This window comes from Erythranthe guttata, chromosome 4, assembly GCF_056151865.1.
Source record: "Erythranthe guttata isolate IM_541 chromosome 4, IM_541, whole genome shotgun sequence".
Taxonomy (NCBI): domain Eukaryota; kingdom Viridiplantae; phylum Streptophyta; class Magnoliopsida; order Lamiales; family Phrymaceae; genus Erythranthe; species Erythranthe guttata.
The window spans coordinates 7,327,689-7,342,082 of NC_142536.1; the positions used below are offsets into that span (position 1 = coordinate 7,327,689).

At 31.0% G+C, this 14,394-nt stretch overlaps 1 protein-coding gene across 1 annotated transcript; it reads left to right on the forward strand.

The window, feature by feature from the left end:
* The first annotated feature begins 7,198 nt into the window (after positions 1-7,198).
* Positions 7,199-10,247, forward strand: LOC105951654 (limonoid 7-O-acetyltransferse). Its single transcript, XM_012975104.2, has 2 exons — positions 7,199-7,621; positions 9,037-10,247. Exons 1-2 carry the CDS (start codon positions 7,217-7,219, stop codon positions 9,937-9,939), a joined length of 1,308 nt encoding a protein of 435 aa, XP_012830558.2. The 5' UTR covers positions 7,199-7,216; the 3' UTR covers positions 9,940-10,247.
* Positions 10,248-14,394: the final 4,147 nt, after the last annotated feature.

The window sequence follows — 14,394 nt, forward strand, 5'->3', positions numbered from 1 at the left end:
AATTCTACACTTCAATGTAACAAAATTTCCCCTTAAATTATAAAATATACAAATTTTATGCAATTCAAAAAAAAAAAAAAGAAATTGATGTATTTTTTTTATGAGTATACAAAAGTATTTAAATAGATGTATATTCAAATTATTTTTGAAAACCGACTACACACACACACACACATATATATATATATATATATATATATATATATATATATATATATATATATATATATATATTCAATCCATTATATATCTTCAATCAATTTATGCAACAAACCATTTTAATACAAATAAAAAATTTTGGTTAGTTTTACAATGCGGATTTTATATAGGGTAAATTCTACTGTCCCCCTTGTATTTTTGTTCGGTTCACTGTACTTCCTTCTACTCTTGATTGCATCGATTTGCCCTGCACTTGAGAAATTGTCTCAATGTAGTCTTTGTTGTTAGTTGTCACACATTTGACCTTAATACCGTTTGGTCTAAGTTCTGAAATTACAAAAAACCCACCCCGCTTAGTTTAAATAATTATTAAAAAACAGATAAACAATAAAAACAACAAGACAACGAGAAAACATTTTTTTTTATAATTATTGAAACTGGGAGGGTTTTTTTTTTTTGTTATTTTCAAACTTAGATCAAACGGTGTTAAGGTCAAATGTCTGAAAAATAATGGCGATGGCTACATTGAGGAAAAAAATTCAAGTGCAGGGGGAAATCGATACAATCGAGAGTAGGAGGAGAAAGTGATACCGAGCCAAAGTACAAGGGAGAATGTGGAATTTACCCTTTTATATATCTAAAATGTTAAATGTAGTTTCAACTTTACTAATGTCGTTTTGACTTCGAACCCGATTTTGACATATTTAAATTTTGATTTTGGCAAAATTCGAAACACGAAAACTGTAGTCCTTTGGGTTAACTTTCTAATCCAACTTAAATCCGCTAGATTGGATGTCGTGTGACAAAGTTATGCATGAATGAGTCATATTTTGAATTTTAGATACATCAATACATCAAAGTTGTGGGCAGTATCAATTGATTCATGTATATCTTTCTCGTCCGACATCCAATTTTGGTGATTCAAGTTGGATTAGAAAACTAACTCATAATACTACAATTTCTATTTTTCGAATTTTACAAAACTTGGAATTAAAAATGATCAAAATCACGTTTAAAGTCGTAACGATATTATTAAAGCTCGAACGACATTTATCACATCCCTAATATTTTAAAAACACTTATTTTCATTTTTTTTTCTATGCTTCTCACTCTACTCAATTTAGGTTTAGCTCAATTTGATATAACACCTCAAAGACCTATTGAACTTATTTTTAAGTTTTTCTTTATAAGCTTGATTTTGGAAAAGTTAATCGAAAGTTTTTATTTATTTATTTATTATTTATTAAAAAAAGAAAAAAACACTTTCTCCAACGTAGGTATGAAAGTGACAAGAAAGCGTGATATCATTAATATTAAATATTAATAGACGTTGTTTGAACAATCACGAGATCCTTAAATTAAAATGCATAAGGTTGCTCAATAATTCCCTAGTCTTCAAGGGGAAAATTTAATTGTCGACCCGCTCCTTGGCACAATTAATGCTAATTCGTAATTTAAATATTTACATTTACTATTATTTTATTAAAAGATTTATCATGTTTTAACCTTTGAATTTGATCATAATTACACATAATTACGTCCGTACGTCGCAACCAAATCAATTGGAATTTTTTTTTATAATCATATAACATGAATTTGAATTTTGAAAATCAACATTTTTTTTTCTAAAATAATATAATGGTGGGTAGATTCTAATTTGTGGGGATTTGAAGCCATCACACCTTTTTTTTCCAGAGAAATTCATTACAAAAATGAAAAAAAAAAGAAGTAAATATAATGTTAAATTTTATTTAAAATAGTATAAATTTCAGCTATAATATTTTATATTGTAACGATTAATATGCATAAATCAAAATATATAGATTTGATAAACAGTACGGAGGAAAACAAAAAAAACATAATGGGCCACAAATCGTATTCTGAAAAAGTAGGGGACCAAAATCTATATTTATAAATTATTACTTAAAGATATAGGGCAAATTACGAGAAACCCTATGAGGTACGGTCTAATTATGAAAATCCCTAGCATGTTTGAGTAATTACGAAAATTTCCCACCTCGATGAAATGTTTATGCGTTGGGTATACATTTGCAAACTCTTGTTCTGCAACAGTTTCAAAAGCTTGAGCATTAACTCCGAGTCGGTCTGGATCGGTACCATGGTTTGCATTTCCAGGATTGACGCCGTCTCGGGTTGTGCGTTATCGTCGTCAGTTGATACCACGATGATTTCTTCATCGGCATTAGGATTTTCGACGGGCTCCGGGATGAAGATACACTCTAATGCGTAGGTTTTCAACAGTGGCGGTAAACAAAAGCAAAATTACTTGTCTGTATTACCCAAATAAAAATATGAATTTTGCTTGCCAAAACAAAAGTAAGCGAATGGATGAATTAATAATTACTAATTTGGATAATGCACTAGCATATGATAACTGATTTCCTTCAATATGTGTGTTAATAATTTTTTTATGCGATTTGTAGGTGACGAAGGAAGAGAGAACGTTTAGAATCAACGGTTTTCCAGTGTATGAAGATTGCAACTTGTGTTTGAAGTTAAACATGCTCCGGTTATCAACTTTTCGCGGTGTTAGGGGCAATGATCCGGATTGCCAGTTGGTGATCGACGCTATAGAGGACGAAGAACAAGATGTTGCTCCTAGACCACCAAGAAGATCCATATGTACAAGTCGGGATCCGCATTAACTACCCGATCTATTTGGACCTTCTTTATAATCGGATCTGAAATGGCGTTGGTGACAACAATGGAAATGAAGGCGATGCGAATGGAGTGGTTGAACCAGCCATCAGTTTCAACGACCACATTGATTCCAGTGACCATTCCGATGCTCTTTGAATGTTTAGTTTAAGGTTATTGATCTTAAAAATAGTATCTAAAATGGACATGAATAAAAAGCACTGCCGGAACTTAGAAGGGGAGGGGGCTGTGGACCCCCCAAGATTATTTTTTTTTTCTTTTTAGGTATTTGACATTGTATTCTTTGAATATTACTTTTGACCCCCTAAAGTTTTTGTAAATATGTCTCTTAACTCTTGATTTTTTTTGTTTCTTCTCCATAATCTTTTATATATATATATATATATATATATATATATATATATATATATATATATATATCAAATTTAATATAAAAATATAAAATAAAATGGTTAAAACATGACTTATTTAAATAAAATTTATGAATGTTTACTTATTTTCGAATTTTTTTATCAATGCTCTAAAAATTAAAAAAATATTAAATGCAATATATTATTAGAATAATTTGGAGTAATTTAGAAATTTTTTTCATACTTAAAATATGATAAAATTATAATATATATGCTACTTTAATTAAAAAAAATAGCAATATAGACTTATTTTTTACAATATTTTGTGAACCAATTTTTTTTTGGGGCGTTGCCCTGAACACTACTATGTTTTGATTCTGTTTATGCCGGCGACAAAAACCGAGCACGTGCAGCGAAATTGGGGTGGAAATAATTATGGCAAAGTCCCATCCTCAAAATAGAATTAAATTACCCAGAAAAGCAAAATAAAAAATATCAAATACTCAAATTAATAATACTAAGGCACGTGTCGAGCAACTTTTATCCATCTATTTCTTGTCCCTTGTATTTGATGGTTTCCGCTGAGCATAGGTTCTCTCGTTAAATATTGCATGATATTCTCTAAGAAACAAATTTCATTTTGATCCTCTAAGTTGGCATATTTACAGATTTAGTCCTTTAAACCATTCTATTTAGTTTTACGTATAATCACTTTGTAAGTTTTGTATTTTCAGCCAATTTTACTTGAAATTGTATTACTCTCAAGTCTTACCATTCAATACATTATTAACTCTGGATGGCAAACAAAGTCGTGGGACCAACTTTATATAAACACTTCAAAAATTATAAATTTATCATATAACTTGGCCTGGATAGATAATTATCCATCTTGAAAAAGATGACAAATATATAAAATTAATTAAATTGTAAAAATAAATAAAAATTCAACGTGTGTAAATGATACGATATATATTTAATATATCGTATATTTATTCGTTAGTTAGTATTTTATTATTTAATATATTATTTAAGTATTATTTTAATTAGTAGTTTATTGATAATTAGATTAGATTAGTATATTTAGATTAATATATGGCGTGAGTAGTAGTGATTAGGGAATTATTAAGTATTTTATTAGTATAGGTAATTATGTTTCCTAGCTAGATTAGGATTCTAGGGTTTTCTTATATTTAAATAGTCGTCTTGTGCTAGGGTTTTATTATGAAGAGAAATAATAAAGAAGAGTTTTCTTACGTTTAGTACAGAAATCTTATGATACTCAAGAGATCGCATCAATTGGTATCAGAGCGAAGTTGCGATAACACCAACGCTTCGCTAGCAAAGCAGAGATTATATCAAAGCTAAGCTGGAGCAAAGTTGAGATCACATCAAAACTTTGTGAAAATCATGATGTCCGAAACAAGACGGTTAGAGCGATTGGAGAAATCCGTAGAGAGATTACAGATTGATTTTCAGAAATTGCTCGAACAAAGTCACAGACGACGTCAACACCAACACAAAAGTCGAAGGGACCGCCGCCCATTACCGCCAACGCCACCGCCGCTGCCGCTGCCGAGCCTATCGCCGGAGGAAGAGGAAGAGGACGACGATGAATTTTTCAAAGAGCCACCGCCGCCGCCGCTGCCGAGCCTATCGCCGGAAGAAGAGGAAGAGGACGACGATGACTTTTTCGAAGAACTCCAATTTTTTGTGAGTTCGCCAGAAGAAGAGGAATCAGATTCAACTGAGATGAAGTGGGACGAAGAGCCGAAAGAAGAAGAATCGGAGTCAACCGAGATAAAGTGGGACGAAGACGAGAAATTAACCAGAGAGGAGAGCGAAGAGTTACTATGGATATTGGGAGATTTCCATGGTGTTCAAAAGAAAGGAGAAGAAGAACCGATGGTCAGTTTGGAGGAGACAAAATCTACAAAGACGATTGAAAAAGTTTATTTATCGGGAAAAAGATTGGATATTTTCGCTAAAGTAGCCTTTGGAATTTCGATGGATCAGCATGAACAATGTATTAAAAAGCTCGGTCGTTCATCGTGTTTTTCGGAGTCAATCGTGAAGCAAGTCAATGAAGTCAAACATAGGTGGAAACGCAAAGGAGAGGGATCAAATTGACTCGAACCTTGAGGACAAGGTTCATTTCAAGAGGGGTGGTTTGATACGATATATATTTAATATATCGTATATTTATTCATTAGTTATTATTTAATTATTTAATATATATTATTTAAGTATTAATTTAGTTAGAGCCGTAGGTTTAATGATTATAGGATAGATATTAAGTATTTTATTAGTTTAGGTAATTATCTTTCCTAGTTAGATTAGGATTATAGGGTTTTATTCTCTTTAAATAGTCGTACTGTGCTAGGGTTTTAGAATGCAGAGAGAAATATTAAAGAATAGATCTTACGTTTCGTAAAGAAATATTTATGATACACAAGAGATCGCATCAATTGGTATCAGAGCGAAGTTGCGATTAACACCAACGCTTCGTTAGCAAGGCAGCGATTATATCAAAGCTACGCTGGAGCAAAGTTGAGATCACATCAAAACTTTGTGAAATCATGATGTCAGAAACAAGACGGTTGGAGCGATTGGAAAAATCCATAGAGAAATTACGGATTAATTTTCAGAAATTGCTTGAACAAAGTCAAGGACGACGTCAACGCCATCATAAAAGCCGAAGGGACCGCCGCCCATCACCGCCAACGCCACCGCTACCATCACCACCGCCGCTGCCGAGCCTATCGCCGGAGGAAGAGGAAGAGGACGACGATGAATTTTTCGAAGAACCCCAATTGTTTGTGAGTTCGCCGAAAGAAGAAGAATCGGATTCAACTGAGATAAAGTGGGACGACGAGCCGAAAGAAGAATTATCGGATTCACGTGAGGTAATTTGGGACGAAGACGAGGAATTAACAAAGGAGGAGAACGAAGAGCTACGATGGATATTGGGAGATTTCCATGATGTTCAAAACAAAGAAGACGAAGGAGAATTGACGATTTTCAAGGAGAGTAAGAAATCTAACAATGCTATTGAGAAGATTGATGTATCACTAAAAGTGTCAAATATTTCCTCGATGATGTTTAATGAATTGTTTGACCATAACAAACAATACGTTAAAGAGTCAACGATGGTGGAGACATGTGATGAAGTAGTCGATCAATTGATTGAGATTCGTGTTCTCAGCATCCTACATGAGAACAAACTATTTTTGAAGAAATTTGATGGCATCAAGCATAGATGGAAGCGCAAAAAAAAAGAGAGAGCTGCAAATATTCGAAGAGAGAGCTGCAAATATTCGAACCTTGAGGACAAGCTGCAAATATTCGAACCTTGAGGACAAGGTTCATTTCAAGAGGGGTGGTTTGATACGATATATTAAATAATATATCGTTTAATTATTAGTTTAGTTAATAATTTATTATTAATTAAGTAGATTAGTATATTTTATATATATTATTTAAGTATTAGTTTATTTAGTTTACATAGGAGCCGTAGTATTCTAGGTATAGGATAGGTATTTAATATTTTATTAGTATTTTATTAGTATAGGTAATTATGTTTCCTAGTTAGATTAGGATTCTAGGGTTTTATTCTCTTTAAATAGTCGTATTGTGCGAGGGTTTTGAGAATGAAGAAAAATAATAAAGAAGAGTTTTCTTACGTTTCGTAAAGAAATCTTATGATACACAAGAGATCGCATCAGTAAAATTGTAAATTAGGGCGAAACAGAAACAAAAAGGGTAAATTGACAAAGTTGTTGCATGTAAAACTAAAATAGCACAACTTAAGTGACCGAATCCAAAATAGTCAAAATTTTGAAGGACCAACAAAATAATAAGATCATTTCAAAAAAAAACCCTAGATAAAATAATACAAGCTGATTCCTCTGATCTGCAACTCTGCATGAGTTCACGTGATTTTTTTTTTTTTATTCTGGTTAACTATATTGAGCTCAATATATATATATATATTTCAAGTTTACAACAAAATTAATTAACGAGCAAATAATATGAAGATCGAAATATTGTCGAAAGAACTCGTGAAACCTTCTTCTCCAACACCAACTAAGCTCAGAGAATTCAAACTATCTTTCATTGATGAGAGAATACCTCATTCTTACATCCCTCTAATTCTTTACTATTTTGGAGACAATTATAATATTAACATTAATAATATTCGGGTAATAAAGAGTTCGTTATCAGATGCTTTAGTCCGGTTTTACCCTTTGGCTGGAAGGATGAAAGGCCAGGCTTTGCTCGATTGCAACGACCAAGGCGTTTTGTATATCGAAGCTAATGCTGATGCTGCGATAACGGATGTTATCAGATCTGTGGATTTGGATGTACTTGACGAGCTTGTGCCGTTTAAAAATAACGGCTATTTTTCGAGTGCGAGAGTGCAATTAGCTGTTCAGGTTAGTAAGGATATGTATTCATTCAATTATTCACTACCAGTTCATAGAAAGTTATTGTTTTTTTTTTTTTTTTTTTTTTTTTTTTATGTTTTTTTTCCATTATATAAGAAAGGCAATGGGAAGGGTATATATAAGAATTTCTGAAATTTTGATTTTTAAAATTTTCAAAATATTTATCAGAATAATTAAGTTAATTTTGTATCTAAAATTCCTTAATTTTTTTTATTTCATTATATTTTTTTTGAAATGTTTCCGAAATCTCTGAAATATTTTTTAGAAATGGAAATTAAAAAAAAAAATGTGTCTCAATTCCACCCAAGATTTGGGTCCTAAATTTCCAATCATATTTTATCTCGTATTCCTAGAGTCGGAATTGAAACGGAATTTTGAATTACGCTAATTCTATTTTGGAAAAATATTTTTATTTCGACTTCTAACACTCCATTTGTGACTTTTTTCAATTCTAGTTTTTTTGGATTGAATACATAAGAGATTTCAATTTTCGATCCGATTTTATTTTCTAGAAATAAATTCCACCTCCTCCCCACATCCAAAGAGAAAAGTACAGTTATAATATTTTCCGATTATAGGTGAATAAATAACAGAATTTCCGATTTCCACGGATTCCATTCCAAAATTTGGACAATTTTTTTTTTTGTATCCAGAAATTCAATTTCCATTTTTTCCTCCTAATTTTCTTAGAAATGAAATTGGAATTAATTTTTCAATCTCTAAAAAATGGAATATCTTCAAAAATGATAGTCCCGGTACGATCCATCTGATTTTCATCCCTACGCATTGAAAATATTACAACGACATGATAATAATATTATACACTTCTTTTTCTTGAGAAAACCTTATACATGTTAATCCCTATGTGCGTATGTAAGTATGGGTGTAAATTGGCCGAATTAGATTGAAATTAGCATTTTCGGGAAAAAATATATTGGAAAAGGAAAACTAATTCAAACTCGTTCGATTTTTTTTTTGGAAACATGGAATTTCAGAAATTGAAATGAAAAAACTTGTTTCAAATAATAATTAAAAAAAAAAAAAAATCGGATTGGACTCGGTGAATACCGTAATTGTTATTTTCTTAATCGCCCATGACATGAAATTCGGAAAAAAGCGAATTTTAATGTATTACGTATTGCAACTCCATAAATTAAAATCTAATTTTTTTTCATAAAATTCGAACTTCCAAAATTCGGAATGAAAATTTTGTATCTAATTCGTATATATTTGGCATAATTCGAAACTATGTTCCAACTTCGAGATGCCGCCATTTTATAAGATCAACTTTCATTTATATATATACATATATATATATATATATATATATATATATATATATATATATATATATATATATATATAAATAAAAAATCAATCAAATATTAGTTGAATCTCTGCAGGCAACCTCATTCAAGTGTGGAGGAATCGCAATCGGAGTATGCATCTCACACAGAATCGCCGACGCCGCCACCCTCAGCTCATTCATCACCCACTGGTCCGCCACCGCCCGCCGTGATCAGCCCAACCTCATCTCCCCTCTCTTCAACTCCGCCCTTCTTTTCCCTCCCCAAAACACCCCTGATTTCAAACCCAATTTCTCCAGCCTCTCCGTCCAAAAACCCCTCTCCCCCAAATTCACCACCAAACGATTCACCTTCACCAAATCATCCATCGATTCACTCAAATCAATAGTCACAGAATATTCCCCCAAAATTCTCCACCCATCCCGAATCGAGGTCGTCACGGCGTTTCTGTGGAGCCGCTGCGCGGCGGCGAAGGGGCTCGGCGGAACCCACCGATCCCTCGCGTTCCACCCCGTTAACCTCCGGGGTAAAATCCCCTCACTGACGGAATATTCCTTCGGCAACATTTTCCAGATGGTGAGCGCCGAGAGCGACGGCGGCGGAACGGCGGATTGGGTTACGTTGGTGGCGAAATTGAGGGCGGCGTTCGGGAGAATTGATGCGGATTACGTTCAGAGGCTGATGGGGGAGAAGGGTTTCGAGATGGGTAAGGAGAATTTCTTGGAGATCAGTAAATTGTTGGGACTCGGTGGGAATATTGATGTGCTGAGATTCAGCAGCTACTGTAGATTTGCGATGAAGGAAGCTGATTTTGGGTGGGGGAGGCCTGTTTGGGCGAGCATCGGTAGCTACGCGAACAAGGATAATGTTTTCTTGTTCGAATCTTTGGAGTTTTGTGGAGGAATCGAAGCGTGGATTGTGCTCGATGCTCGAGTAATGGAGAGGCTTCAACGGGATTTCGAGCTTCTGCGTTTCACTTCTTTGTGTTTTGCATGTTGAGGGTTTGAAGAATTCAGTTGTCGCTTGCGCATTCTGATTCCGACTCCGGTCGAACGGTTGTTAGGGTGGTTGGGATTTTATTGGCGAGTTACAATATCATGCCATTTCGATCTGGCGAATTGTCGATCGGTACTATTTTTGCGAATTTTCAGTGACATTTTGGCGACTTTCTGTTAACTTTTCGATAGTATTTATAATATCAATGTTATTATGTGTTTTCAATTGCTAGCGAGCACCACCCTATGCAAGCGATTAGCGTATGATTTTACTTAATATATAACTGATTAATTACTAAAAGTTACATATTATATTAGTATATTTTACAAGCAAATATTTTTAAATAAAATCAAATAAGTACATAACTTCATGTTCTATTTAGAGATAATTACACTTTTGGTCTCTCATGTTTGGCCCGATTTCACTTTTTGTCCTCCTTGTTCCAAAGTGAACAAAGTTCACCTCCAAGTTTCAATTTTAAACACTTTTGGTCCCCGCCGTTACATGTCCGTTAGCAAGTAACGGAAAACACTATTTTGGGGTGAAAATTAAAATTTTAAATTGTTTTGGGGCTGGAAAATAGTTAGAAATTTAAAATAGACTACTTATAATTAAATCTTTAATAATATTAAGTATAATGAAATTTATTTAGTTAATTTATTTTTTTATTATTAAAAAATAATCATAAGTAGTATAATTAAAACTAATATTAAGTATAATTCATATTAATATATTTAATTCATTTTTTTATTATTATTAAAAAAAACTAATTATAAGTAAGTATAATTATAATAATATTAAGTATAATTATAAAAAAATTGTTTAGCTAATTTATTTTTTTATTATTAATTTTTTTATTATAAGTAGTATAATTAAAAATAATATTAAGTATAATTAAAAATAACTTGTTTAGTTAATTTACCTTTTTATTATTAAAAAGTTAATATACGTAGTATAATTATAATAATATTAAGTATAATTAAAAATAATTTGTTTGGTTAATTTATTTTTTTGGTATTAATTTTTTTTATCATAAGTAGTATAATTAAAATAATATTAAGTATGATTAAAAATAATTTTTATAGTTAATTTTTTTACTATTAAATATTTAATTATAAGTAGTATAATTATAATATTATTAGGTATCATAAAAAATATTTTGTTTCGTTAATTTTTTTTTTTTATTAAAAATTATAAGTAGTCTAATGTAAATTTATAATTATTTTTCAGCCCCAAAAATTTAAAATATCAATTTTCACCCCAAAATAGTGTTTTCCGTTACTTGCAAACGAACATGTAACGACGGGGACCAAAAGTGTTTAAAATTGAAACTTGGAGGTGAACTTTGTTCACTTTGGAACAAGGGGGACCAAAAGTGAAATCGGGCCAAACATGAGGTACCAAAAGTGTAATTATCCCTTCTATTTATGTATCAAAACTTATGACTAAAAAAATTATTCTAAAATTGAAATCAATAAGAATATAAAATCAGAAGAAAATAACTAAAATAAAATGTTATATATTAATTCATGCATTGGAAAATGCTCATATAAAAATATCTCTTATTTTGTTGTGATAGTTGGGTAATTTTCATTATCATAAATTTCTTTGCATAAATATTGTTTGAAACAATTAAGTTTTTTTTTTTTTTCGTGTTACTCATATGTTACAGAAAGTGTATAGTTACAACATCAAGGCCCTAATGTTTGGTGTAATTACAACTAGATTGTCTCTAATTTGAAAAAAAATATGTATATCTCCCTTAAATTTGGATATAGCTAAGACTCTACTCATTTGATCATTTACTTTTCTTAAATTATTATTTTACCCCTTACCAAACTTTGAGTAAACTATATTGACCTCTCTTCTGTCTAATTATATGTATACATTCTTATATTTACTTTATTTCTTTGATCTCAAAATTTAAAATAGTTTTGCACTTCTATTACATAACTTTTTCTTTATTTTCAATTTTTTTTTTTAATATTCTTTTATTAGTAGTGATGTTTGAGTTACAGTATAATACTTATAAAATATAAGTAAGTAAACAATAAGACTAATTATTAAGACTATAATAAGACTAATTATTACATCTAAAGATTAAAAATACATTAAGCGAATAGCCTTCAATTTAAAAATGGAAAGTCATTTTTATGTGATTACCTATCTATATACATACTTATGATATTATGATCATTGGAAACCTATTGATATGTAGCTTTAAAGAAAAAACATTATTGAAATTTAATGTATAAAAATAATTATGATTATTTATTTATTTTTACAATTTTTAACATGTTTTATAGTATACTAAACATGTATGTGACTTTAAAATTATATATTATTAAAAATAAGTAATACATTATCATTTATTTACTTATTATATTTTAATGTGTTCTTTTTTACATAATCTACTATGGTTAAATCATGTTATCACTTATACTAATAAAATTTATAAATAACGATAGTAAATAAAATTTAAGATCTTATTTAACCTCAATAATTATAATCAATCTTAATCATTCACAACTATTCTTTCTTATTTCTAGACATATTTCTTATATTTCTTAAATTTTTGGTTCAAATGGTCATTCAATATGGTATCAAAGCCATGTCAAATGAAAGGTCCTTAATTTAAATCTCAGCCACCCACTTTATATAATTCAAGTGCAAGACTTCGAATGTAATTCATCTGCAAGCACCGGAGAGACCGTATTGAAGATTTAAGAATTCTTTGTTTAAACTAGACTATGTCAAATTGATGGTGATGCACAAGGGAAAATAGTTGATAATACCTTATTATAGAAAATCACCAAAAAAAAGTGGTGTGATCAACATAGGGAAGTGTGATATGATTTGTGATATCTTGTTGATATTCGACTACCACATTTACGATTAAATGGCACATCAAAACAAGTAATCAACTTCATCTAACAATTAATTATATGACATTTTCTTTTAAAGAATCATATATTAACCATCTGAAATGATTTGTGCAGGCACATATTAAACAGTCAGACACATTTTTTACCATTCTTCAAAAAATAAAAAGTGAAAAAACTCAAAAACTCTCTCAACCTTTCGATTTTCTTTCGCAAAGCCCGTGCAAATCGTCAACAGATCGGAGGTAATTTTTACGTTTTTACGATCCTCTTGTTATGTAGATTACGAATCCGAAAAAAAAAACGAAAAAAATCGGACTTTGGCCTGCTCGTGTGAATTTAGACGAGCGCATCCACTGCGCTCGTGTAAATCCACACGAGCAGGCCTTGTTAATTTTTTTTTCTTTTTTTTTTAATTGCTCGTGTGATTTCACACGAACAGAGACGTTCTGCTCGTGTGATTTCACACGAGCATACCTTCTCTGTTCGTGTGAAATCACACGAGTGGGTTAAAAAAAAAACAATTTTTTTAGAATTTAAAAAAAAAAAATTAAATAGCTCGTGTGATTTTAAACGAGCAGGTGCCACCTGTTCGTGTAAAATCGCACGAGAGAATATTAAAAAAAAAAAAATTGTTAATGTGCTCGTGTGAATTTACGCGAGCACTTGGCAAGTGCTCGCGTAAATTCACACGAGCACTTGGCAAGTGCTCGCGTAAATTCACACGAGCACATGAATAAAAAAAAAAATTCATCTCCTCGTGTGAATTTACACGAGCACTTGCCAAGTGCTCGAGTAAATTCACACGAGCAGATAAGGTTGTGGGAAAAAACGAAAATTTTTATATTTTATAGGATTGGGTAGGAATAGTACAAAAGGTAAATAGTTATGGTAAAAAAGTAAAAAAATCATAGTAAAAAAGTGCCGGAATGTTTAATTTGGCCTGCGTATATTATTACCCATTAACCATTTAAACATAAACACCTAAATCTCCAATGGAGTCACTATCACTATGAAAGAATGAATAAAATGTTACACATCTCTCTCTCTCTCCATATTAGACTTTTATGCACACCAAACTTAATTTATTTCACTTCCTAAAGAGATCAAACTCAATTCCGGATTAATTAGTTGACTCCAAAAACATCTTCAATAACTGAAAAAAATATATTATTTTCTGTGGGCATTAATCTCCCACCCGAGCAAAGATAAATTTTGATAAAAGGGAATCGTTTTCTTATTTTTTTTTCTTTTCTTTTTTTTATTTAAATTCTTAAGGCAGTTTTTGAAAGCGTTTTGAAACTTATTTTGATTTCATTTTGAGGAAATATATTTTTGGAGAAAAAAATTGAGAATGAAAATAATGTTTGTTTATATTTTGGAAGGAGAAAAAATACACTATAGCAGTCAAATCGTGTTTAAAAGTGTTAGAAAAAGATATTTTAAAAGAAAATAAATTGAAAGATGAAGTGATGTTTATTCAATTTTAGTGAAAACATTTTTTTAATGTAGCAGCCACATCATGTCTGAAGGAGAGAGAAACTTTCGAAATTATTTTGAGAAAATTATTTGAGAA